General features: G+C 43.8%; 2 protein-coding genes across 2 annotated transcripts in view; both read left to right on the top strand.

Moving 5' to 3' along the window:
• The window catches only part of LOC106551026 (uncharacterized), a 37,744-nt gene extending 27,855 nt beyond the window's left edge, over window positions 1-9,889 (top strand). Inside the window, exons 9-11 of the mRNA XM_087708469.1 lie at window positions 471-697; window positions 6,095-6,199; window positions 9,453-9,889. Of these exons, the coding sequence (XP_087564595.1) occupies window positions 471-697; window positions 6,095-6,199; window positions 9,453-9,465 (345 nt within the window). The 3' untranslated portion in view covers window positions 9,466-9,889. The remainder of the gene's footprint in view (window positions 1-470; window positions 698-6,094; window positions 6,200-9,452) is intronic.
• Window positions 9,890-14,070: 4,181 nt separating this feature from the next.
• AIF1 (allograft inflammatory factor 1) overlaps window positions 14,071-27,634 on the top strand; it is a 28,422-nt gene continuing 14,858 nt past the window's right edge. The window contains exons 1-2 of the mRNA XM_014069026.2: window positions 14,071-14,266; window positions 20,538-20,599. Of these exons, the coding sequence (XP_013924501.1) occupies window positions 14,254-14,266; window positions 20,538-20,599 (75 nt within the window). The 5' untranslated portion in view covers window positions 14,071-14,253. The remainder of the gene's footprint in view (window positions 14,267-20,537; window positions 20,600-27,634) is intronic.

Genomic DNA, 27,634 nt, shown 5'->3' with positions numbered 1-27,634 from the left:
TCACTGGAGGCTTTCAAAAAGAGACTGGACTGCCATCTGTCAAAAATGGTGCAGGGCCTGCTCCAGTGGTGGGATTCCAAATCTTTTCCTACCGGTTATATGAGAGCACACACAGGACTCAAAGACCACCTTCCATGTCAGCGCTGGTGAGCTGAGCTGTTTTTTTTTAGCTCAGCTGCGGTGCAGCATTCTGCTCTGCTGCGTAAATCAGCTGAGCTAAAAAACAAGGGAATATAAGATAGGGAACAATGGGGGCGGGAGGGTGGGGCGAGCCAGAGATGGTATTTGCTGGTTCTCTGAACTACTCAACATTTCCACTACCGGTTGGCCTGAACCGGCTGAATACCCGCTCTGGTCTGCTTGGGTGTGGGGTTGAGCTAGATGACCTACAACGTCCCTTCCAACTCTGTTATTCTGTATCTAAATTACTAGTCAGGAAGAGGATTAATAGATATGTGCTCTTCCTTCAGGAAACTGAAGAAAACCCACCAGTCTATCACTTTCTCCAATTCTACATGCCTTGTGGAGCTGACAGCCAGCAAAGACCCGACTGCTCTCAACACATCTGGAACATGACATTTTCGGCTGAGGGGGCTGAAGGTGCTGCTGTTAGTGTCCAGATCAGCCCAGATCCCAGCGCTTTGTCCTGTCACTCAGAAGAGGAGGGTAGCAATAAGAAGCTCACCTGTGATTACAAGTTGGTACCTCTGTTTTACAGAATGTAGAATTGTCAACCTGCTGCTCTCCAGGTGTACTTGAGCAATATTGTACTTATTTTATTTATTTATTTAGAACATTTGTATAGCTGCCTACTCGCTCACAGTGACTCCAGGCAGCTTTGTTGTTGTTAGTTTGCAAAGTTGTGTCCGACTCCCATCGCGACCCCATGGACAACATTCCTCGTGGTTGCTCCAAAGGTGTTTTTTTCAAAAGGCAACTGGACTTTCTTTCTTTGGCTTGAAAACATTTCGATTCTCATCCAAGAAGCTTCTTCAGTTCTGACTGAATGGTGGAGAATGGGAGGATTTATATTCCTTGCAGCCATCTGGTCGTTCGCACTCTTTCTGAGAGCCATTGAGGCCACTTGGAGGTTTATCAGTTCTGACTTCAGTCAGGGCCAAAGAAGCTTCTGGGAGGAGAAGTGAAATGTCTTCTTCAAGCAAAACAAAGCAAGTCCAGTTGCTTTTGAAAAAAGCACCTTTGGGACAAGAATGTTGAAACAACCAAGTGTTGCTGTTGTTAGTTGCGAAGTCGCATCCGATCCATGGACAACGTTCCTCCAGGCCTTCCTGTCCTCTACCATCCTCTGGAGTCCATTCAAGCTCATGCTGACTACTTCGGTCACTCCATCCAGCCACCTCATTCTCTGTCGTCCCCTTCTTCTTTTGCCCTCAATCTTTCCCAGCATTAGGCTCTTCTCCGGTGAGTCCTTTCTTCTCATTAGATGGCCAAAGTATTTGAGTTTCATCTTCAGGATCTGGCCTTCTAAAGAGCAGTCAGGGTTGATCTCCTCTGGGACTGGCTGGTTGGATCCCCTTGCAGTCCAAGGAACTCGCAGGAGTCTTCTCCAGCACCAGAGTTCAAAGGCCTACTTTCTTTGGCACTTGGCCTTTCTTAGGGTCCAACCTTCACAGCCACATATTGCAACTAGGTGGCTTAGAAACAGTAAAAAACAGAAAATTGGGAGGGGTTAAAAATAAAAAAAGATTTAATAAAAGATAAAAAGTAATAACCCACCACCCACGCACCCCCTGCCTCAACACATGATTAAATGAGCTGTTTTATTGGCTCCATCACACTTTGGGTTCTCCAGGCCTGCTGGCAAAATCACGTCTTCAGGGCCTTCTGAAAGATTGCCAAAGTGGAGACCAGTCTAATTTCTGCAGGGATGATGTTCCAGAGCAGGGGTGTCAAACACTTTCATTGAGGGCTGCATCAGGGTTGTCTTTGACCTGGGGGGGGGGAGTTTGTCATGGCCAGAACTGGCATGGCCAGCTCAACGTCACTCAATGTTGGGGGCATCAGTGGTGGCCCGAGTGCTCTGCCACTGAAAACATCCCTTGTAGAGCAATTTGGACGGTATGCAAACTGAAGGGCATCAAATGCTGGAAGGAGACTGGATACAATAATGTCCTTCATCGGCCTCTCAAAACATTTCATAAGGATGGACGTAAGCGCAACTGGACAGCAATCATCAAGACCCATAATTGTAGACTTTTTTGATACTGGCAAAAATAATGGCCGTCTTAAAGCACAATGGGACCCCTGCCTGCTGCAGGGAAAGATAGAAAGATTGATGTGTTTATCTTTTCTATTTATCTCATTGGTTTATAACCTAAGCTATCACACCTGCTGTCTGTCTCTGTGTCTAGTAGCTCATGTACAACACATTTGAAATTTCTTACCGCATGGCCCATTTTAAACATTTTTCTTCTACACGTTTCACCTTTCTACGCAGAAAGAAATAAGTAACCCATCTGTGAAATGTCCTATATATTAATCATATACTGTACGCACTTGGGGGTGGGGCACAACGGTTCCACCACAAATCCGCGAAGCCCTTATCCGCGGAGACATAAGCGTGAAGACTAATTCGCGCCGTTCGAAGCGCTAAGGAAAAACGCGACCCTACCGCGATCACATAATCGCGGAGGGCAAATCCGCGCATTCCCAAGCACTCAGTACCCTAAACCTAACCCTAAACCTAACCCAAACCCTAACCCTAAACCTAACCCTAAACCTAACCCTAAACCTAACCCTAAACCTAACCCTAAATCTAACCCTAAACCTAACCCTAAACCTAATCCTAACCCTTACCTTAATTGAAATCGGCTTTCTGCCGCGGCGCCGTTTTAAAGCACCCTTCTGTTGCCACGCTGTTGTCGCAGCGGTGATGACGCGCAGTGATGACGTCGCGGCTTTAGCGACGCGATTTTATCACCGCTATTTTGACGAGCGCGGTTTTGTCGTGCCACGGGGCACAACGACACCAGTATTATTTTATGAGTAATGTTTTTTTTAAAAAGGCTTGCAAGACAACATCATTTGGCATTCTCTCTGGTCCTTCTGTCCATCCTGTAAATTAAATGCAAGAAGAAGCTGTTTAAGCAAAATCGATCATCCCTACCAGCTTGCCTCTAACGGCTGCGCTTCTCAATCTCGGCAACTTTAAATCACCTGGACTTCAACTCCCAGAAGTCCCCAGCCGACATGCTTGTCTTAAAATTGCCAACTTTGAGAAACACTGGTCTAGTGAGGTGAACATTTTGTTCAGACAAAGACTGAAAGACACCAATTATCTGTGGATGGAAACTAACAAAGGGGAGAAGCAACCTAGAACTAAGGAGAAATTTCCCGGCAGTGAGAACAATTAGTGAGGGAGAACAGCTTGCCTCCAGAAATTGTGAATGCTCCAACACTGGAGGTTTTTAAGAAGAGATTGGACAACCATTTGTCTGAAATGGGATAGGGCTGTGATGGCGAACCCATGTGCTAGAGGTGACATGGAGAGTCCTCTCTGTGGGCACGCGCTCTTCCAGGTTGCATTGCGCGCATGGGTGCCAGACAGCTGGTCCAGTGCACATGCACACACCGGAACCCAGAAGAGCAACTGGCCCTCGCACGCATGTGCACTGGCCAGCTGCACTTCTCTGGCTTCCAGCGCTCCAGTGTGCATGCATGCACTCCAGTTTCGGCACTCGGTGCCGAAAAGGTTAACCATCATTGGTATAGGGTTTCCTGCCTGAGCAAGGGGTGGGACTAGAAAACCTCCAAGGTCCCTTCCAACCAAGGGTGGGTTCCTGCCAGTTCTAAGCTCTTCTATAGAAGAGGCTCCACAAATCTACAGTGCCATTTAGAACCGGTTCCAGCTCCCTCCCCCCCCCCCGCCCGTCCGCACATCATCAAGATGAAGAGCGAGAGGAGGAATTCTGGGAGTTGAAGTCCACAAGTCTTAAAGCTGTCAAGTTTGAACACCCTTGGGGTTTTTTTCTAAAGGGTTAGGGGTGCAAGGGTCTTGTAACATGACAGCTTTAAGACTTGCATGCTTCAATGCCAGAGTTTCTGAGCCAACATTTTGGTTGCTAACAAGAGCGTTGTTAAGTGAGTTTCACCACATTTTATAAGTTGGCTACGCCCACCCTGTCACATGGCTGGCAAGCCACTCCCACAAAGCAGGCCACACCTACAGAAGAGGTTCTAAACAATTTTGAAACCCACCACTGCTTCCAACCGAATATTCTGTTATTCTGTCTTGGAGGTAATTTGGGGCATTGTATGCTATTGGTATGCAACTGTTAAACAGTAGATGGCAGAAGACCCCGGACAGGAGTTATCACCTTTTTTTTAAAGTCTCTTTCTGAAACGTTTCTCCCTTTCCCTTTCCATCTCTTCCCTAAGTTCAGATTGTTGGCAGAGGCCTTCTGAAATTAGATTGAGGGTTGCTGTTGGCATCACCTTGGCCTTTACTGTGGCAGTTCTGAAGTTTGAAATAAGGGTCTTTCCCTGCTACCTAGATAGTGAGATGCCAGGGATTTGATTGGAGAATCTCCGCATGCAACTCCACTGAGCAACATTCCTTCTCTACGCTATTACAAGAGAGTTACAAGGGACTTCCCTTGAAGACGATCTGGAAGCTGCAATTGATCCGGATTGTGGTGGAGCAGTTATGGACATATTATGTTATGTTTACTTTACACATCCCCCCCCCCACATGTTTCACTGGCTTCCTTATGCTTCTGAGCGGAAACCAAGATGCTGGTTATCACCTACCAACTTCATGGCATGGGGCCAATATATCTGAAGGACCATTGTTTCTCCCATTTGTTTCTGTGTGCTTCATCAGGTCTGAAGGAGGAAAACACTCCAGTTCCCATCCATGAAAGTATCTTTTTTTTAAGTGTTTTTTTTCATATTCATAACAAATAACCACATGCATACTGTTACATAACCAACATTGTTTTATATTATTAAATATTTACATCAATACGGCTTACATCAACCCCCAAAAATGATTATTGGCTCTTCTGGTCTCAATACACCATATTTGTACCCTATCCATCACTTTCTTCTCCCTCTCTCCTCCTCTTCTCTACCTCCTTTCTTCCCTCCGTCACCCTTCCCTTCTCTACTTCCCCTTCCTCTCTCTCCTTCCCTTCTCTCCCCTTTCCACTCCTTCTTTCTCTCTTCCTCTTACCCCCTTCCCCACCCTCTCGCCTAACCCTCTCTTCTTCCCTTACCTCTCTCCTCTCTTCATCTCATTTACTTGGAGTATTTCAGCCTCTGAGCAAGCTTCATTTTATGTTGATGGTATTTATAATTTCACCAATCAATGAAAATATCTAGGAGGACCCGGAAAATGTGTCCTTTTGGGTTGCACACCTCATCTTTGGCATGTCATATTGTCCTCTGACTCTACCAGCCTTTCAGAAAGCTCTTAAGGTGTCAATCAGTGGTGGGATTCAGCCAGTTCGCACCTATTCGGGAGAACCGGTTGGTAACTTTCTAAGCAATTTGGAGAACCGATTGTTGGAAGAAATCTCATTTTGTTTTTTTTCCACTTCACAGGGCTAATCCTGTAAGGAAGGCAGGAAGGATAGATTCTGGTGTTGTTTCTAGCCTAATCCTTATTGCTCTGCTTACAGAAACTGCCTCTCCGGTTAACCCTTCTGACCATTGTAACAACTAAGACCATCGACGTGAGTGACATTGACTTGGCCACGCCCACATGATCACATGATCACCAAGCCCCGTGTACCCAGTTGGTCCTTAGGGCAGAGAACTGGTTGGTAAATTATTTGAATCCCACCACTGGTGTCAATTTACCATCTCCTGCTTAGTCATCTTCAGAGGTGGGTTGCTCCCGGTTCAGCCCGGTTCAGCCGAACCGGCAGTGGAATTCAGGCCTGGGTCGCAGAACCAGCAGCGACCCAGGCCTGCTACACCCCCAGATCAGTTCCTTTGCCGCTGCTGGGCCGCCGCCATTTTGGTTTTTAGTGTCTGGCACGCATGCACACGTTGAGCACGGGTTGCGAACCAGTAGTAAAACTGGCAGCAACCCACCCATGGCCATCTTCTATGTTTATCCCCTCTCTAGGTCCAGCTGCTGTTCTCCTTTGGCAGAAGTCCTGATCAGTGATGAGAATGGCAACATGAACCATTTCACCGTGGATCACAACACACAGCCTCCCGCACCAGCCTTGTGAGTTCTGACGTACTTGAATTTTTGAAGCGGCCTTGTTTGGAATCAAATAAGTCAGCGGCCTGCAACATTTTGGGGCACCAGGGACCAGTTCCATGGTGGGAGCTTTTCCCACGGACCAGAGGGGGGCGTGGTTTTGCGTGCTGCTGTCTGCATCCCGCGGATGGGACTTCGCTTGTTTGCACAGAGTTGTTTTGTGACATGCTGCAGACTGATGCCAGTATATGGACCGGGGGTTGGGGACAGAGGTGGGAATCAGACTGGTTAGGGTGAACCAGATGCTAATTTTACACCTGGTTCAGCGAACTGGTAGTTGCAAGGACTGGCTGGGCCCGCCCCCAACCCCTCCCCGGAGTCTCCATGCGGACTGATTTGGATGCCAGGTAAGTGCAGGGCCTATGCAGATGCTCTGGGAGGGTGAAAAACGGGCATACTGGAAGTTCAGGAAATCTGGAAACAGCCCCATTTCTGGCCTCTGGAGGGCCTCCAGAGCTTGGGAGAGGCCGTTTTCGCCCTCCTGGGGGCTCAAGGAAAGCCTCCAGAGCCTGGGCATTGCAAAAACTCCTCCCCTGCCATGGTGCAGGAGTCTGAGTAAGCCATGCCCACCCAGCAACCAGGCAGAAAATCGAGTTTTAAATCCCACCCCTGGTTGGGGACACAAGTGATGCTCTTTAAAGTAGCCTTCACCTGGCACCCTCCAAAGTACAGGTAGTTTAATAATCTTAGTGATTTAGGGCAGGACAGTATTTTACCAAACGAACCACTTTTCATCAAAAAAGCTGTGTGTGTAACTTAGTTGGAGGTCGACCATCTTGAGAAATGTGAAATTGAAGAAAGAATTTATGTGAGAGAGCTTTTTCCTAGGGTATCTCATAGAACATTGAGATTTCAGGATATAAGTCGTCCCCAACTTACAAAACCAAATAACTTTTGACCAAGTTAATGGGGAAGACAGATTTACTTAACAACTGGGCTGCTGACTTATCAACTGCAGTGATTCACTTAACAACTGTGACAAGAAAGGTCATAAAATGGAGCGAAACTCACTTAACAAATGTCTCGCTTAACTGCAGAATTTGGGGGGGGGGCTCAATTGTGGTCATAAGTCAAGGACTACCTGTACTTGGGATAACAATCCCAGAATTCCCAATCGGCATCAGCAGGTAGGTTGAGCATTAAAAAAAATTATCCATTCTTGCTATACTGAGGAAATTGACAGTACAGGTAGTCCTTAATTTATAGATTTCAGGCATCTGCTGGAGACTATTAGGAACGACTGAGGATTGCTTTCTGCCTCTAAGAACATGTTTCTCCATTTCTCCTTTGGGGAAATATAATATTCTGCCTCTTAATATTCCCCAAAATATTTCATTTTTCTAGGAGGGGGGGGCTTCCCATGCTGGCATAGCTGCTCACAGTAGTATTCACTCAGTTTAATAGTTCAGATGATCACAATCTGCTTGATATTCATTTTCTTCTTCTCTTTTGAGATATTTGCATCTACATCACTGAGTGCTTAATATATTAACTAGCATATGGTCAATACTGGGGTTATTTATAACTTGGTATTTCAGCCATCTGTACTGGAATGTGATCTCTGTTGCATTAACTGCGTGGTTTGAGATTAGGGCGAGAAATTAAGATTTGAGTAAAAGTTCTGCATCTGGCCTATACACAGTGCCAAGTTTCTTCTGCATTTTGAAACCACTTTTTATCTCCTTCATCGCTGCGCTTTCCTACCACCCTCAGAGAAAAGGACACCAAAATTTGATTAAGGGGTAATTCAGGTATAGAATTTGGAAACTACATCTTATTTTGCCCATTGTGTGGCTGATTTTATATTTTAATGCTACAAACTAGCCAAAGTCACTCAAGAGAGGCAGGCAGGGAGGGATGAGGGGTCCTTGGTGCTCCCTGAGCTTGGTTTTTCTCTTACAGATGTTTCATTAACCAAAACTAGGTAATATCATCAGTGCTAGTAAGGAGTGGGGATTGCTCTAAATTTATATTCTAGTGGATTGTCCCATCAGTGTTGATGGCAGTGGTCTTGGGGGTTCTTTGTTTAGACCATTTACTGTTAGTTTGTTTGGCCGTTCCTTAATTGGGGCATCGTTTACTTGATTCTTGGTTTGATGTAAATCTTGGAGTTAATCTATGATCATGTGTGTGTTGATGGTGGGGACATGTTTTAGTCTTTTTCTTCTCTTTTTTTGTTTTCTGTTTCCCCAAAATACCTTCCACAATAGGTAGGTTGTAAGGAGGTTTGTGTGTGTGTGTGTGTGTGTGTGTGTGTGTGTGTGTGTGTGTGTGTGTGTGTAAGAGGGAGAGACAGAGAGAGAGAGAGAGACAAAGAGACAGAGAGAGAGAGAGAGACACACACACACAGAGAGAGAAAGAGAGGGAGAGAAAGAGGGGATGGATAGATAGACAGACAGACAGACAGACAGATAAATAGACAACGTTAGGGGAGAGAGATGGTGGGTGGGTGGATGGATGGACAGACAGATGAGAAACAGAGACAGAGTGAAGAGATGATGGATGGATGGATGCATGGATGGATGGATGATAGATAGATAGATAGATAGATAGATAGATAGATAGATAGATAGATAGATAGATAGATAGATAGATAGATACTGTGTTTCCCTGATAATAAGACCCTGTCTTATATTTTTTCCACCAAAAAAGGCACCAGGTCTTATTTTCAGGATGTTGTCCACTGACTCATCTTACTTGCACGCGTCACCCCCCACCCCCACCCACCCTCAGCCTCCTTTTTGCTATCAGGGGCCTTCAGGAAGTTTTTCTGGGGCCGGACAGCAAGGCCAATAAAGCTTTCTTGAAGGCCTCTGCAACTGATAACAGAGCTCCTGATCGATCGGATCTTAATTAGGGCTTATTTTGAGTGCACTTTTAGAAATCAAGCTAGGGCTTACTTTTGGAGTAGGTCATATTTTCAGGGAAAATACGGTAGAGGTAGAGAGATGATGGGTGGGTGGGTGGGTGGGTGGATGGATGGATGGATGGATGGATGGATGGATGGATGGATGGCAGATAGACAAACAGACAGGTTTATTCTTGAACTCCTTTGAAATTATAGAATTTGAACTCTGAAACTAATCAGAGTTATTACTGCTTTCTCCATATAATATTAAGTTTCATCAACTTTTTTTTTTCGTTTCATGCTTCCTTCCATGATCCCACTGCCATTCTCTCCTTGCAACTTTGGAATTCTGGCTACCGTGTGGAATAGCATCAGCAACTAGATGTCCGGAAGGCCTGAATCTGTTATGAGTACCAGATTGTGCTCTGAGAGATCGTCCAATTTTCTTCAGTAGCATTTTGAGTACTATCCAACTGATCATCCAGCACTACATCAATAATTGCAGTATCTTGTCCATCCATCTGGTTTTTCCTGATAAACATCTGGACTGGTTCATCTATCCTTCTCCCGTGCCGCATGAGATTATACTTTTGCCGTTGTTGCTCAGGTGATCATTTGCCTCCAGCATTTTCTCATATCGCTGCTGTTGACCTGGAGGTGCCTGCTTACTTTAACTGGAAAGCTGAAATGACCTTCACACTTTAGGTGACCTTGAAGGGACTATATATACTCTTAGCATCTACCCCCAAGGTTCTTTGCTCATCCTTCCCAGCTCCACTCTGCCAGAGTAAAGCAACATAGCAGGATTCGAAGGTGTCGAGAAATGGCATGTTTTTTTCATGCGCAAAGGGTCTCTGTCCCTTTCTTTCTCCCTCCCCTGGCAGACCTGCCAAGTCACAAGTAGATCCTGAAATGTGGTTGGTTTTGTTTCTAGGTTCCAAAAAGATAGTACTGCACAATGGCCAAAGACCTAAATGGAAATACTTTGACCACATAAGCTATTTCTATTCCGCACAGAGCCCAAGAAGACAAATGTCAGCAGAGGCACGTTGGGAACAGATCTGCTAGTGTAAATCGATCTGCACCAATCAATTGGCTAGAAAGATTAGAGTTAATGCGTGTGCGAAGTACAAGTGCACGTGCAAAGCGCACTCTCATAGAACCAATAGGAAAAGATTTGGAATCCCACCACTGCTCTTCTTCCTTCTCCTCCTTCCTCCTCTCCTGCTTCTTTTCCTCCTCCCTTCTTCTTCTTCTGATTCTTCTGATTCGGATTCAGATTCTGATTCTTCTGATTCTGATTCTTCTGATTCTGATCCTGATTCTTCTTCTTCTGATTCTTCTTCTGATTCTGATTCTTCTGATTCTGATTCTTCTGATTCTGATTCTTCTTCTGATTCTGATTCTTCTGATTCTGATTCTTCTGATTCTGATTCTTCTGATTCTGATTCTTCTGATTCTGATTCTTCTGATTCTGATTCTTCTGATTCTTCTTCTGATTCTTCTGATTCTTCCTCCTCCTTCTTCCTCCTTTACCTCTTCTTCTGCTTCCTTCCTGCTGCTGCTCCTCTTCCTTTTCATTCTCCTCCTCCTTTTTCCCCCTCCCCTTCCTCTTCACCCCTATTTGTAGGGAAACAGCCCTTGGCCATCCATCCGAAGTGCCCAGGTGAACAAAAAAGTATTTTTATCTTTCTCCTTTGGAGAAGAGGCAGCTGTCTCCAGCATCTGCTAGAATCAGGGAAATCCCAGAGAACCTCACCCTACCGCATGGCTAGCAAAGTTCCCACCACAGTTGATATAAACACAGCTCGATGAGAAATGTTTTCTAAATAGATTTCCTTACTCACTCGGCATATTTATAATTATTAGTATCCGTGCGCTCTCCGCAATGAAGCCATCTGAAGTCTATACTGGTAGAAGTTTCACTTTTGAGGGTTCTTCCTGAATGGGACCACAATTAAACTGAAGTACAAGAGAGACAATTTGTCATACCTGCCCCAATCTGATCCCTTAAGAAAGAAAAGCCCTCGACTGCATTGGGTTCAAGCAAAGGGTTCGTTTACTCAGGATGTTGGCTGCAGTAAAGCCAAAGTAGCTTTGAAATCTCCCGCGCTCACTAGAAACAAAAATCAGGTATAGATTTCTCCATCCTCTCCCCATGACAAGTCCCACTTCCAGCCAACCAGAGCTCGCCAAAATGTTTTGAGAACTCTGAGCTGTTTGTGGGTAATCTGCATATTTCTCACGGTGCCTGGCTGTGGGACGCTGGTATAAAGATTGCTCTGGTCCTTCTCACCTGTCATTCCCGCCCCACTCCCGATTTCCTATCGCATACACACAAAGCTTTATTGCCCTTTCATCCTTTCCCCTTTCTTCCCTCTTTGATTCTACCCGCTTCTTCTTTTGACAGCAGGATGCCTGTGAGGCGCAAAACCAGGCAGGGCTGATACAATTTGGCGTAGTGGTTAAGGTGCCAGGATAAGGATCGATAAACCCTGAGTTCTAGTCCAACCTTCGGCCAGAAGGATGACCTTGGGCCAATCAAAAAGAAACTGCTGCCAAAATCATGCCAAGAAAACCTCAGGGACTTATCCAGGCAAGTCACCAAGACTCAAGATTGACTCAAAGGCCCCAAAAACGAGCAAAGCACAGCTGTGCTGCCCAGCCCTTAACCAAAGAGTATGTGTTAGTATCCTTAAGCTGGGTAACAGCTGCAGATGGATTACCTCTCTACATCAGAGGTTAGGGAAGGGGTGGAAATCCTTGCGATGGTGCTGAGAGTTTAACCCTAACCCTAACCCTAACCCTAACCCTAAAATTAACACCTAAACCTAAACCTAAACCCCCTAAACCTAATCCCAACCCTAACCCTAAACCTAACCCTAAATCTAACCCTTAACCTAACCCTAAACCTAATCCTAGCCCTTAACCTAACCCTAAACCTAACCCTAACCCTTAACCTAACCCTAACCCTAACCCTAAACCTAACCCTTACCTTAAGTTGAATCGGCTTGCTTTCAAAGCGCTATTTAAAGCGCCCTTCTTTCTCTGCGCTCGCTGTTGTCGCCCTGTTGATGACGTCAGCGACGCGGTTTAATCGGGCGCGCTTTAGTCGAGCGCGGTTTTGTTGTGCCACGTTGCAGACTAACTGCTGCCTGCCGACTGCCAGAAATTCGGCAGTTCGATCCTGACTGGCTCAAGGTTGACTCAGCCTTCCATCCTTTTAAGGTCGGTAAAAGGAGGACCCAGATTGTTGTGGGGGCCAATAAGCTGACTCTGTAAACCATTTTAGAGAGAGCTGTAAAGCACTGTGAAGCGATATATAAGTTTAATTGCTATTGCATTCCATACTTGTCCAAAGGCAAATATGGCACCTGGCCTGGGGAAAAATTGTTGTCCCCCCGCATTAAGCCAGGTGGGAACACACCAATGGTGGGTTGCTCCCAGTTCAGCCTGGTTTGGCCAAATGGGTAGTAGAGGCGGATCCTTTTGTGCATGCGCAGAAGCATTGCGCGAGTGAGCACGAATGCGCCCGAACTGGTAGTAACAATATTTGCAACCCACCACTGGAACACACTGACTTGATTAGTCAATGGACCAATCAATTAATGCAGCAATATTGTTAGAAGAGTGAGAACACATTGTTTTAGGGGGAAAAGGTGTGGGTTCCATTGTCTAGGGAGATACATTTGGTGGGCTTTAGGGGGTAAGTCTTTTCTGCTGTGGCATCCACATTCTAGATTCTTCTCTTCCCCCTCCCCCCAAGTCACCTCTGAGCTTTTGAAGATCCCCGAAGATCTGGTTATACCAGATGTTGTGGGGGGCCCAAGAGACAAATGGACTCATGAGAGGTTGGCTCCATTATTATTGACTTCTATTATTTTTCTTCTCTTGTTTAGATCTGCTTTTATCCCGTAGTTCTTAATTTTGTAATAATTATTTACAATCATTTGAGCTAACAATTGTTTTATTTTTCTACTGTTTTATTGGATTATTGGACCCCGTCCAGAGTCACTTTCTGTGAGATGGACAGCCATATAAATTTAATTAGTCCATAAATAAATGGGAGCTGGGTTAGGAAAATGCGAATATACGTAATCCTCACCTTAGGCCACAATCGCTCCCGAAACATCTGTCACTAAGCAAGACAGTTGCTAAGTGAATTTTGCCCCATCTCGCAACCTTTCCAGTTGTAAAAGAGAATCACTGCAGTTGTAAGCAACACGGTTGTTAAGTGAATCCGGCTTCCCCGTTGACTTTCCCCATCAGAAGTTCACAAAAGGTGATCCCATGAGCTCGGGACACCACGACCGTCATAAATATGAACCAGTTTGTCAAGCGTCCAAGTTTTGATCATGTGACCATGGGGATGCTGCAATGGTCGTAAGTATGAAAACTGGTCATAAGTCACTTTTGACTAAGTTGTAACTTTGAACGGTCACTAAAGGGGCTGTTGTAAGTCGAGGACTACCTGTATCTTGCCCCGGTGAGGCCTTCGGCTCCCTTTCCCGTACTTAAAACTATTCCAATCCACTTTAGAATGATGTGAAACTCGAAAACAGCTGAAAACGCATCAATTTGTCATCATGCTCTGGCAGAGCTCCATTGGGCCATTTGGGTGGGGAGGGGGTGAGCAAAGAACTCTAACCTCAAAACATCCAATGCAGTTCTCCCCACTAAGAAATGAGCCAGTGCATATTTCCACAGCATAATAACTTGAGATGCTGCAAATCGGAAGATATCCGTTAAGCTTGGCAGCTGCTGGGAACATGCCCCCGCTCTTCATCCCTCCCTCAACCCTCCTTCGCCCCAGCCTGGCCTCGAGTTTCCACCTGCTCTCTCTGCACAAAGGGTGGGCCTGTCATTTCCACCGTCTCCCCCCACCTCAACACGCACACACACACACACACACACACACCGAGGGTTCCTGAAACATTAAGCCTTCTTCTACCCATGCAACGGGTGCACGCCAGTGAACTGTGGTTTCGCTGAGCAGAAAAAAAAGGAAGTGGCCACTTCATATATACATGCTTACGTACTGTGCTGTCTATACAAAGAGGGACTCTTGAGAAGGGGAGCACGAAGTGGCAGTGCTGAAGAGAGCTGCGTGTCGGAATCCGGAGGGGATCACTTGGGAGACAAGGCAAAGGCGTGGAGCGAGAGAGAGCCGATGAATCCACAAGGTACCCAGCTGTTTGGGATCGTGGCTTTAGGGAAGCAACGCGCAGGCAGCCTCTTGCAACTCAGAGTTGAGAAAGAGAGTAGCGTTGGGAAATTAGCCATGGGGGGAAAGAGAACCAGAGGGACCCAAGGGGAGAAGGAGGGAGTGGAAGGCATCGAAGAGAGGGTGAAAAGAGAATTTGGATAGCTTTTCCCAAGTAGGACCAGGGGAGGAAAAAACTTTGGATTGTGAAAGGAGGCTAACAGGAGACCCCCCCAAAGGCTTCCAGGTCAGGAGGGTTTCCAGGTGGCCTGCAGAATTTGAGCTGAGCAAGGGCTGGGTTTCTTATCAACTCCTTGATCTGATGAACAGATATTTTTTGCAAGCCTGAAGACTAAATCATACGAAGAAACGGTTGCAAGAGTTTTGAAATTAGGGAGGACATGATAGCAGTATTCCAGTATTTGAGGGGCTGCCACAAAGAAGCGGGGGTCAACTTATTTTTCCAAAGCACCTGAGGGTAGGACAGGAAGCAAGGGATGGAAACTAAACAAGGAGGGGAGCAACCAGGAATTTAGGAAAAACTTCTAAGGAGGATATCCTAAGTGAAGATAATCGACCGGTGGAAGGGCTTGCCTTCAGAAGTTGTGGGTGCTCAATCATTGCAGGTTTTTAAGAAGAACAGCCATTTGTCTGAAATGATATAGGGTCTCTTGCTTGACCAGGGGGTTGGACTGGAAGAGCTTCCTTCCAGCTTTATTCTGAATCTTTAAATCTTTTCTGGGAACTCAGCCGATAAGCCAACAATGACATCATCTTAGAACAAGCTACTGGTCAAAAGTCTCCTGACCGAGACACCGCAAGAGTCCCAGTTTCAAAAGCAGGAAACAGGGAGATCTGCAGGATGTGGTCAAAAAAGTTAACATGTCAGCCGACAGAGCTTCAATGGTTGTCAACTTGACTCATTTGAGTAATAAGGATTGTAAGGAAATCAGGGGGCTGAAGTATTTGAAGTCGCCAAAAAAGCCAGTGCAATCCTAAATTACATTAACAGAGGGATGCAATCAAGATCACATGAGGTACTAATACCACTCTATAAAGCCCTAGTAAGACCACACCTAGAGTACTGCATCCAGTTTTGGTCACCACACTATACAAAGTGTTTCTAGAGTTGAGAATCTAGAAAAAGTGCAGAGAAGAGCCACCAGGATGATTAGGGGAATGTCACTGGAGACTAAAACATATGAAGAACGGTTGTAGGAACTGGGCATGGCTAGTCTAGTGAAGAGAAGGACCAGGGGAGACACAATAGCAGTGTTCCAATATTTGAGGGGCTGCCACAGAGAGGAGGGGGTCAAGCTATTCTCCAAAGCACCTGAAGCCCAGACAAGGAATAATGGATGAAAACTGATCAAGGAGAGATTCAACCTAGAAATAAGGAGGAACTTTCTGACAGTGAGAACAATCGATCAATGGAACAGAAGTTGCCTTCGGAATTTGTGGGAGCTTCATCACTTGAGACTTTGAAGAAGAGACTGGACTGCCATTTGTCAGGAGTGGTGTAGGGTCTCCTGCTTGAGCAGGGACTAGATGACCTATAAAGTCCCTTCCAAATCTGTTAATCTGTTAATTTGTTAACTCAGCACTGCCTGTTGTATGGCCGGTCAGCCAATACGTGCGGTCAAGGACAAGGATGAAACTTAATTTTGCGCATATTAACTTATTTTTAATTTCATTCTCTCTTTGTGCTTTATGTGTTGAATCATTTCCCAAAGAAAGTAGAAAACGTTAAAGTCTGCCAATCTCCAAATCTCCCCACAACTTCCAGTTCTCTACCTGCAGATTGGGGGTTGTGTAATTTCTGTCTCTGCCTTTAGCGCAAAACTCGTGTTTCTGACTTTCTAGCTTTTGTTTTCTCCCTTTTATTGTTTGGTATGGGGTGGATGGCCAAGACATCACCCTAAAGAGATCGTGTTTTCTCCAAGTTTCCTTCTGGGGGCTCAAGGTTTCCTTTGAACGTATCACCAAGGGTTAGTGGGGCAATTGCTGAAAATGAATATTCTGCCCTAAAGTAGCCGATGTTCTAAAACAGGTTTGACACAGAGAAAAGGAAGGAAAATAGCAGCGATGGCCCTGCTGGTGTCACCAGCGTCCAGAGGTCAAACTTGAATTTAAATATTTGAAATGTTTGCCTACTATTCAAGAATGGACACTAAAAGTAACACATGTAGCAGAGATGGCTAAAATATCAGCATATCTCGAGGAGCATTTAGATGAGAAATACAAGCTGGAATGGAGAAGATGGATTGTCTATATTCAAAATAAATGTGGGACTAAGAAACTCCAGATAGCTTATGAGTGAATGAGCAAGGAATGTTACAACTGGTTTAAAGTTAGCTTTACAAAAAGGGGAGTTAAAGTACAAGCGAGGGATGATGCTAAAGTTAGTTTATTTTAGAATATGGTTGTTAAATGTTTATACCCTGTATTTGCTCTGGGATGTTGGGGGGGGGATGTGGGGGTTGTTTTGGGGGGGGGAAGGTATATATTTGTAAAACCTTTTAAAACTTTTAATAAGAGTTTAGAGTTTAGAGTAATTTATTTATATGCCGCCCTTTTCCCTGGGGGGACTCAGGGCGGCTTACAACTCGAAAAGGGGGGGGGGGGGAAAACAAACAATTGACACATAAGACAATACATCATTAAAAGCACAACATTCATACTATTCGGGTGGGTTACAGTCTTTAATCCCAGGCCTGATGGGATAGCCAGTTTTTAAGGGCTGTGCGAAAGGTCTGGAGGGTGGTAATAATAAAAAAATATTTGAAATGTTGAGCTAAACTGAAAATAAAAGCAATAATCTGATTGTCAGCATTTAAGTTCACATTCAAGTTATGAAACATAAAAGTCAGCACTTCCATAATTTGCTCAGGATAGCATGAAGAAGTCCAATGCACAGCGCCTCAGTGGAGTGGAGTGGAGTGGAGTGGAGTGGAGTGGAGTGGAGTGGAGTGGAGTGGAGTGGAGTGGAGTGGAGTGGAGTGGAGTGGAGTGGAGTGGAGGAAGGAAGGAAGGAAGGAAGGAAGGAAGGAAGGAAGGAAGGAAGGAAGGAAGGAAGGAAGGAAAGAAAGAAGGACCTTTTTTATTTTGTTTTCCCGTAGCTCAAGGAAGGAGACTGATAGTCCTATAACCTACAGTTGAGCCCAAAATTTCTGTTGCTAAGCGAGGCAATTGTTCAGTGAGCTTTGCACCATTTTACCACCTTTCTTGCCACGGTTGTTAAGTGAATCACTGCAGGTGTCAAGTTAGTAACACGATTGTTAAATGAACCTGGCTTTCCCATTGACTCTTGCTCGACAAGTCGCAAAAGGGGGTCACATGACCTTGGGACACTGCAACAGCCATAAATAATGAACCAGTTGCCAAGCATCTGAATTTTTTTAATATAAATTTTTATTTTTATTAAACAGACAACACACACAGAAAACAATAAAACAAAAACAAAAAAAAAGACCAAAAAAAAAAGCATCATCACATACAGCATGTCGTTTGGTTACAAGTGTTTTTACATCCATATTCTCCAATAACATTTACCATCACAGATTTTTCATCTAGTATAACTAAATATCTCACTTTCATTGTACAGTATATGTTCAATTACAATTAGTATTATTTTTTTCCAATAAATCATAATTCCCTTACATTCTTGATTGTCTATTTGATAACAGTATACCTTTATATAATCCCCATGTGATAATTTTTTTTTTACCAACCATTTATATTTGTATATCACTATTTTCAATTATGCATAATTCCACCAATCCACTATCAGGTATGCTTATGTTCATTATTATCCTTGTACATCATACATTCAGACAGAAATCTTATTCCTTCATTTTTCAACAAAATATTCTAAATAGTCGCTACATATATATACCAATTTTCAATTATTCCCTTATTAAGATTATTTATCAACAACAAGATATTAAGCATCTGAATTTTGATCACGTAGCCATGGGGCTGCTGCAAAGGCCGTGTGAAAAAGTTATAAGTCACTTTTTTCAGTGCCATTGTAAGTTTGAACGGTCACTAAATAAATAGTTGTAAGTCAAGGAGTACCTGCACCAGGTTGCTTACCTCTGCCTTTAAGGATCACCAATTGATTTAAAGCTACCCTTAAACGGTGGGACAATTTGCCACGGCCAACTTACCCTGGTCAACTCGCCACAACCAACTTGCCAACTTGCCATGGCCAATTTGTTGCGAGGCAACACGCTGCTGGATCAGAGTTACACTAATATCAAAGGCCTGGTTGTTCCAGCAAGCCTGGGGCTGTTGATGGATATCCAGCCCCCGCTTAGATGTAATGGATGATGTGAATTTTTAATATTGTATTTTTCTATTTTTAAATTTAAACTGTTTCTGTCTTGCTGTGAGCCGCCCAGAGTCCCGATGGGAGTGGGCGGCATACAAATTTTAATAAACCTTAAACCTTAAAGGAGCGATGGAAGAGTGCCATTAAATAACGGGTGCGAAAGGAGGGACAAAATGAAATATAAATGACAGAAATTAAAACATTTCAAAATTTATTTATAAATCATTACATTGAATTGTTAAATTGTCCGCTGTGATTTTGTTCTGCAGCCAGTTAGCTGGGGCGAGTTGTCCCACAGCGAGTTGGCCATGATGAGTTGGCTACAGCGAGTTGGCCGTGGAGAGGTGGCTGCAATTTAGTAGGGCGAGTTTTCTCATTCCACCCCAAAACAATCTGGATATTCTCAAGGGCTCAATGGACAATCACTGTAATGATCTGTGAGAATGTGTGTGTGTGAGAGAGAGGGAGGGAGGGAGGGAGGGAGGGAGGGAGGGGAGGGAGGGAGGGAGGGAGGGAGGGAGGGAGCAGCAAACTAGGCAACAATCAGATGAGACACCTGAGCCCAGAGAAGCAACTTCAATTGAAAGTTCACAATTAACAACCTTTGCGCCACCCATGTGGTCATGTGATCAAAATCCAGATGTTTGTAACAAAAAGGGAATGTTTTATGCATACTTTTGGTGATTATCAACTAGAAATGTCAACATCTCTTAGATTGTTTTAGATTTTAAATGGTCATTTTGTTAACACATATTAATAGATTGTTGTTTAGAGATGGTTATAAAGGTAAAGCTTTTTTGGACCTGTGGAGAGGAGAGGTGAGAAAAATAGTAAATAACCTCTAGCTAACTATAATAATATTAATAAAGAAATCTTAGGAAGAGGAAATGTTAGATATCCTATTAATCGACTTTCTTTTAGAATATGTTATAAAGATGTAAAGATATGGCAGATTGATTGAGACTGGGGGGAAAAAATGCCAGCAGGTGGCTGTGTCCTTAAAATCTTAATTAAATGAAAATGGTGGTATAGTGATAGTAAAATATATAAATTCTAAAATATACAATTTAAACTGAATGAAATACATGTGATTAAGGAAGGAACGCACGAAATGTACTTGTAACCAATGGATACGCTTTCTACAGGATGTAATGAAAGATGATTCTTCTTTTTTTGTGTTTTTTTCTTTAATAAAACCAATAAAAAATTTTCAAAAAAAATTCAGATGTTTGGCAACTGGTTTGTCTTTATGTTGATTGCTTAGCCCCTTGGTCATGTGACACACACACCCCTTTTGCGACCTTCTGACAAGCAAAGTCAATGGGGAAAACCAGATTCACTTAACAACCATGTTGAATAGAACAGAAACATAGTTGGAAGGGACCTTAGAGGTCTTCTAGTCCAGCCCCCTGCCTAAGCAGGAAAGCCTACACCACTTCAGACAAATGATCAGCCAACATCTTCTTAAAAACGTCTAGTGTTGGAAGTTTTTATGTTATTAACTGAAGAACTGATTCACTTAATAACTGGGGCAAGAAATTTTGTAAAATGTGACAAAAACCTAATGAACAAATGTCTCAATTAACGACAAAAAAATGTGGTCGTAAGTTGAGGACGACCTGTGGCTGTTTACAGCTTTCCCTTTTCCTCTTTGCTGTTGGGGGGTGAGGGAGTGGGGAGAATCGACGGAAAAAAAACACTGAGTCAGAATATTTGGTTTAGTTCCTCTTTGATTGCCCAAGATTTACAGCAAACCAAAACCCAAGGAGAGGAACAGCTCGCCCCGTTTCTCATCAAGAAACTGCCACGAAAAGGGGAACTGTAAACACTGGATAAGGCCCAGAGGAACATGTGGGAAGGAAGGCAAAGACTTGTGGACAACTTTATATGGCTGTTAAATGTTTTCTCCTTCCCTTAGGAGGAAAGGCCTATGGGGCGTTGAAGGTTCAGCAAGAGGAGTTGTTAGATTCCCTCAACAAGGTAAGGCTCAAGTTTGTGTTTACACCACACACTATCAAACAATCATTTTTCAGCAGTGTTTCTCAATGTTGACAACTTTAAGATGTGTGGACTTCAACTCCCAGAATTCTGGGAGTTGAAGTCCACACATCTTAAAGTTGCCAAGGTTGACCCAAAGGTTTTTTTTTTTCAAAAGGCAACTGGACTTTCTGGTTTTTCTTTGAAGACGTTACGCTTAGTGGTGGGATTTTAAATTTTTTTACTGGTTCTGTGGGCGTGGCATGGCTTAGTGAGAGTGGCTTGGTGGACGTGGCAGGGGGAAGGATACTGAAAAATCCCCTTTCCCTCCCCACTCCTGAGGGAAGGATACTGTAAAGTCTCCATTTCCACCCCACTCCAGGGCAGCCGATCAGCTGCGCAGCGAATAGATGGGGGCGGGGCCAACCAGAAGTGGTATTTGCTGGTTCTCCGAACTGCTCAAATTTTCCGCTACTGGTTCTCCAGAACTGGTCAGAACTGGCTGAATTCCACCTCTGTTAGGTAAGCTCCCCGTTGGCAGAGCGAGTACGTTCAACAAAGTGTTGTGAGAGTTGTGTTGGAGAACACACAAACCAGCAGAGACACTGCAGTTTTAATAGGCTTTTACTTTTGTGGAAATAGAGGTATCAGAGTCCATCAAACAGTCCAAGTCACCAATGTCAGTCAGTCAGTCATCAATGTCTCTCAGTAAAGGGATAATCCAAATAACATAGTCCAGTATCATATAATCAGTTCAGTATTCAAAGTTTGCTAACAGTTGCAAAACCTACAATAGCTCACGGCACTTCCGGATCAGCCCAGCATCTAACAGAGAGAGCTATCAGTCATTCTGGCTCCCTCTTATGGCCAATTGAGGAAAACAGCACTCAAACACATTTTACAGTATGTTTAAAGCAACAGGTACAACATTGTTATATGAGTTATATATTGTCAACCCAACCATTAGAATTATATTCCTAACAACCCCTGGTGTCGCTTCTCATCTAAGAAGCTTCTTCAGCTCTGATTGTGGTGGGGAATGGAAGGATTTATCCACCATCCAGTCAGAGCTGAAGAAGCTTCTTGGATTAAGAAGCAAAACATCTTCAAAGAAAAAAACCAAGAAAGTCCAGTTGCCTCTTGGAAAAAAAAACACCTTTGGGACAACCGTGACCTGGATGACTGAGAACCTCCATAGACATTTGCCAAGGTTGAGAAACACTGATTTCGAACCTTGTGAGAGATGCTCACCTTGCTTGAACAATTCATGTTTTTGAACCCAGGAAATGGGGTTAATTGAGTAATATCCTTGATTAACAATGGTGAAGTAGGCTGCAAACACAGGAATTGTGAGTCAGACCAGGTTCAAGTCTATCTTCAGTCATGAAAGTGATTTTTGGCCCAAGACAGGGGATTGGCCCAAGGTCTAGTGGTGAAGGTGTTGCACTAGAAATGAGAAGGTCTGAGTTCTATTCCCCTCGTCAGTGGTGGGATTAAAAAAAAAATACTACTGGTTCTGTTGGCGTAAATTGGTGGGCATGGCAGGGGAAGGATACTGTAAAATCCCCATTCCCTCCCGATCAGCTGGGACACAGGAGGCAGAGAATAGATGGGGGCAGGGCCAGTCAGAGGTGGTATTTATCGGTTCTCCAAACTACTCAAAATTTCTGCTGCCGGTTCTCCAGAACTGGTCAGAACCTGCTGAATACCACTTCTTCCCCCTCACCCAGTCACTGAAGCTCCCTGGAAGACTTTGGCCCAATCCAAACAGATTCACTTCCTCAAAGAAATACATATGAGTCTTGATGCAAAATTCATTTTTATTACATTAGTTCTTCCCCACAAATTTAAGATTATTTTCATCCATCTTTTAACACTCCGTTTTATCCCGGAGATATGTATTGAAGTGTTCTTATCCACTAAACCGGGTTATAATTAAGAAATTTCAATCAATAAACAAAAAGAAAAGTTTTAGCCTACCTCTATCAAAACCTTTTCGCCAATCGGCATTATATTTGACTTACTCACAATTTATTGTGTCTCTGAATATTTACCACATCGCTATATTGCTTCAGCAAAGTCAGGTACAGATTCTTATACCAGTTTTATATTTATTTGTTTATTTACACACAAATGCACATAATATAATCTGGAGATAAGCTTTTTTTCCTAAATTTCAGCAAACCAGATACTGTGGATTTCATCCGGTTATCTTATGTCAAAAGTTGCAGCCTTGGATTAAAACGGAGGGGAAACGAAGGTCATCCTTAGGTCCCATATTGCATTTCAATTACTGGTGAAATAATCCCATTAGTAAATACATGAGCAGAGAGATTCAAATCACAGATTGCAAAGTAAGAAACTCTGTTGCTTAAAATCTCAACTTCCACAGTCCACAATGATCAGCATATAAAGCGCCTTATCAACCATCTTGCCATTACCAGGTTTCATTTTACAGCATGAATGGTACCGTAGATTTTTCTGTAATGTTAAGAACATTGTAGGCAAAGAGCGGTGTTACAGTAGCCCATGGGAGCTGAAAATCAGAGGAATCTGGCAACAGCTTTTCCAACGAGTCAGAATGATGGAGGATTTAAACTGGAATAAGATGGTGAATAACAAGTTGGTGATTCTCAGTGGTCCAGATTATGGTTGTCCTAAAGGTGCTTTTTCAAAAGGCAACTGGACTTTGTGTCAGGGTTCCAAATAGCATCCAAAAGTAAATCAAAGTCTGAGGCAAAGTATTGCGCAAAGTTCCAATTTATTAAGAGAGCCATGTTGGCACATCTGGGGAAACCCGAATCTGAAAGCTTCCAGGTTTTCCTCACCTAGTTGAAAGTTCAATATCTTCTCCCGACACCCACAAGTCCATCACATGGTCCAATCTCCCATTGCCATTCTGGCAGTTCCCCCCATCCAGTTCCGGTCAAGTGCAGAGACAAAGGGTGACCTTGGCTTTCTAGAAGGAATTTTGTTTCGGCTACATAGCACCTAACTCCATACAATTCCCCCTCCCATTTTCCCACAATAGAAAAAGGCATAGTAGAATAATAGAAAGTGTGGCAGGCCAAGGATACAAGAGAAATATGGCTGCAGGCCCGACACTTTGTTTTTCTTGAAGACATTTCATTTCTCATCCAAGAAGCTTCAGTAAGAACTGAAGAAGCTTCTTGGATGAGAAGCGAAACGTCTCAGAGGAAAAACAAAGTCCAGTTGCCTTTTGAAAAAGATCCTTTGGGACAAAGTGGGTTTTGCAGCTACAGGTCACAGATGAGATTAGAACTACCAGATATCAGAACAGGTGAAGGAAGATATGTTGTGGCCCGCCAACAGAGCTGGCAGCAGATTCGGACAGTGAGGAGATTGCGGAGAAACATGGGCTAGTCCTGAAGTCTGGGGAACGATCTGATGAGGGCTCTGCATCTGAGGCAGAGATGGGGCCAGGGCCGTCTGACAATTATCAGCTGCTTTCAGAATCGGACATCAGTGGGGCAGAAGAACAGCTGGAGCCTGTTCCCAGTGTGCACATGTGCAAAGTTGCCAGACGAAGGGAACAGCTAAGGAACAAGTGTCGACTTGGGAGTAAGGCCACAGGTGGACAGTGAATGGCCCCTCCCATAGGGAATACAAGAGGAGGGAAAGGGGAGGGGAGTTTGCAGGAGACAATTAGTTCATTCCTGAATTCTTGCCAAGTATTGCAGTGTCTGAAAGATATCAGCCTGGCCACTCTCCAAGCCTGATAAAGGTCAGTAATTGTGAACTATCTTGAAAGACTGTGGGAGAGGAAAGATTTTGCTGGAGAGGAATTCGCCGCAAATTAAATAAAAGGGATTTATCGGGACAAGAACTCAGCTTCATGCTGCTGGGGAAGCCTAGGTCAGAACAGATATGGACAATTGGGAAGGACGACTAAGGAGGGAAAGAAGGACATACTGTTTAACTGTTTTGAGCAGTTATTGGAGCGAAAAACTACAACAAAAGATGTACTCTTAGACCTATGTGTCTATGAAATGTCTTTCTCCAGCATTAGAAAGAGTGGCTCTTGACCTGTCACATTTTTCCATAAAATAAATAAGTAACTTTTTTTATTTTTAAAGATATATGCTAGCAATAAAACCAAGTCTCACCACAGAAAGGTATAAGGAATCATGTGATCTACAGTGAAGAGGCTGGATTGAGGGTGATTGCTAGAATCAGGAAATAAATTAAATAATGTAAATTGTTTAATTTACATTAAATAACTACATTCAACTCTAGGCAGTTGGAATGGTGACCGACAAGAGAAAGAAAGAAGCAGACAATTTACAAGTCACAATACATGTAAACTCTAATGACTACTGTTGTGAAAACAGCACCCCAAAAATAACTCAAGACACCCCAGAGCCAGATATTATTTGATTTTAAGGCTGTGCCTACCAGAAAGAGGACAAAAAGGAGATGTCCTCTTTTTGTTGGATAACTGGTCACCCTCTATGAAACTGATTCCGGGTTCCTTATCCACTGAAAACTGATAAGGCCTGTTGTATTTGTTAACATCGTTTGAAAGAAGCTTGAAATCTTTTGATGGCAAGTTCACACTCAGTTGTGTTGCTGAATTATTTTTTTCTAAGGTGGTTACTTTCTGTCTTCCCCTCTTCCACCCTGCACCCCAAATTCCATCCCAGTTTAAATGCCACATGAGCTCCATGTCACTTTGTGAAGTGAGCTGTAGATCACAAAAACTTGCCATGCAAATAAAATTTGATAAGCTAGGAAAAGTACAAAACTCAGAATGATGGAAGGGACCTTGGAGGTCTTCTAGTCCAGCCCCCTGTTTAAGCAGGAGACTCTACACTATTTCAGACAAATAGTTGACCGATCTCTTCTTAAAGACTTGCAGTGTTGGGGCATTCATAACTTCTGGAGGCAAGTTGATCCACTGACTAATTGTTCTAACTGTCGGGAAATTTTTCCTTAGTTCTAGGTTGCTTCTCTCCTTGGTTAGTTTCCATCCATTGCTTCTTGATCTACCCTCAGGTGCCTTAGAGAATAGCTTGACTCCCTCTTCTTTGTGGCAACCCCTGAGATATTGGAACACTGCTATCATGTCGCCCCTGATCCTTCTTTTTATTAAACTAGACAGACCCAATTCCTGTGCTGTTCATGTGTTCTAGTTTCCAATCTCCTAATCATCTTTGTTGCTCTTCTCTGCATTCTTTCTAGAGTCTCAACATCTTTTTTTATTATCATGGCAACCAAAACTGGATGCAATATTCCAAGTGTGATCCTATCAAGGCATTATAAAGTGGTACTAACACTTCACACAGTCTTGATTATATCCGTCTGTTAACTCCTCCTGATTGTAAGGGATGCAGCTGAATCTCCTGCTGTACATCTGAAATTTCTGGAAGATATGTTATATTTCTAAAAACCAGGCTTGGATTCTTCACCTCAAAGTGATGATATAAACCATGGCTATATTGTGAATGCACCCACCAACACCGTTGAAATTCTAGTTTTGTCCCTGGCCCTACCTAACCTTATAGTTTAGCTGCCCCCTGGTGGCCAACATAGATTATAACACTATAGGCAACCCATGAGCTATTGGGTCATCATTTCAGGGAGTTTGCCTTACCAGATTCCTCACTGCCTTCAACAAGGACAGAAGAACTAATGTGCAGCCTTCACTGGAAAAGTTGGGATATATTCAGAAATGCATCTGCCTTGAAAATAGCTCATCTATGTTCACCACCACCAAGAACATCACCAGAAAATAGCAATGATCGCTCCGGCATACTTGTTAAAAAGAGTAAAAATAATTTTGTCATGATAGCCCTCTTCAATCTGATTTCCTAATAATATTTTGATTGTTTCACTTGCTAACGTACAAGGGAGAGGATCAAAGAGATGAATTAGATAGATAGAGGGATAGATAGGTAGGTAGGAAGGTAGGTAGATTGTGGCTGGTAGGTAGGTGAATGGATAGATGTAGGTATGTTGAATGTTTGAATGTTTATTTTATTTATATGCTGTCCTTTTCCCCCGAAGGGGACTTAGGGAGGCTCACAACTCAACTAAGGGAGGGGGATACAGACAAAAATTAAAAACAACGCGCAACAATACATAATTTAAAACACACAACAGTCATACCATTCGAGAAGGGGATAGAAGCTTTTTAGCCCCAGGCCTGTCGGAATAGCCAGGTTTTGAGGGCTTTGCGGAAGATCTGGAGGGTGGTGAGGGTTCGAATCTCCATGGGGAGTTCGTTCCAGAGGGTCGGAGCAGCCACAGAGAAGGCTCTCCTCCAAGTAGTCGCCAGTCGACACTGGCCGGCGGATGGAATTCGGAGGAGGCCTAATCTGTGGGATCTAATCGGTCTAGAGGAGGTAATTGGCAGGTAGGTAGTAGAGGTAGTATTCAGCCAGTTCTGACAGGTTCTGGAGAACTGGTAGCGGAAATTTTGAGTAGTTCAGAGAACTGGCAAACAGGCTGGCCCCGCCCCCGCTGCCTCCCAGCGGATCTTCTTTTGTTGCCCTGCACAGAAGAACGGAGCTGGAAAGCAGGTTAGTGGAGTGGGGAGGGAATGGGGATTTTACAGTATCCTTCTCCTGCCATGCCCACAAAGCCACACTCACAGAACCAATAGTAAGAAATTTTGAATCCCACCACTGGTAGGTAGGTGGATGGATGGATGGATGGATGGATGGATGGATGGATGGATGGATGGATGGATGGCTATACGGCTAGAATAGAATAGAATAGAATAGAATAGAATAGAATAGAATAGAATAACAGAGTTGGAAAGGACCTTGGAGGTCTTCTAGTCCAAACCCCTGCTTAGTCTGGATAGAATAATAGGGGAGGGAGGGAGAGGGAGGGAGGGAGAGAGAGATTAAAGTTAAATGGAACAATACATCTCAATTTATATAATAATGCAATTTTTATAAGCCCTACATGGCCTAGGACCTGGGTACCTACGAGACGGTCTTCTGCCACATACCTCCCTTAGACCAATAAGATCGCACAGGATGGGCCTTCTCTGGGTGCCTTCAGCGGGAC

Source organism: Thamnophis sirtalis, unplaced genomic scaffold, assembly GCF_051295495.1.
Source record: "Thamnophis sirtalis isolate CommonGarterSnake01/CBP01778 unplaced genomic scaffold, rThaSir2_p1.2 scaffold_3, whole genome shotgun sequence".
In the NCBI taxonomy this organism is placed as follows: Eukaryota; Metazoa; Chordata; class Lepidosauria; order Squamata; family Natricidae; genus Thamnophis; species Thamnophis sirtalis.
This window is presented reverse-complemented; position numbering and strand designations above follow the sequence as displayed.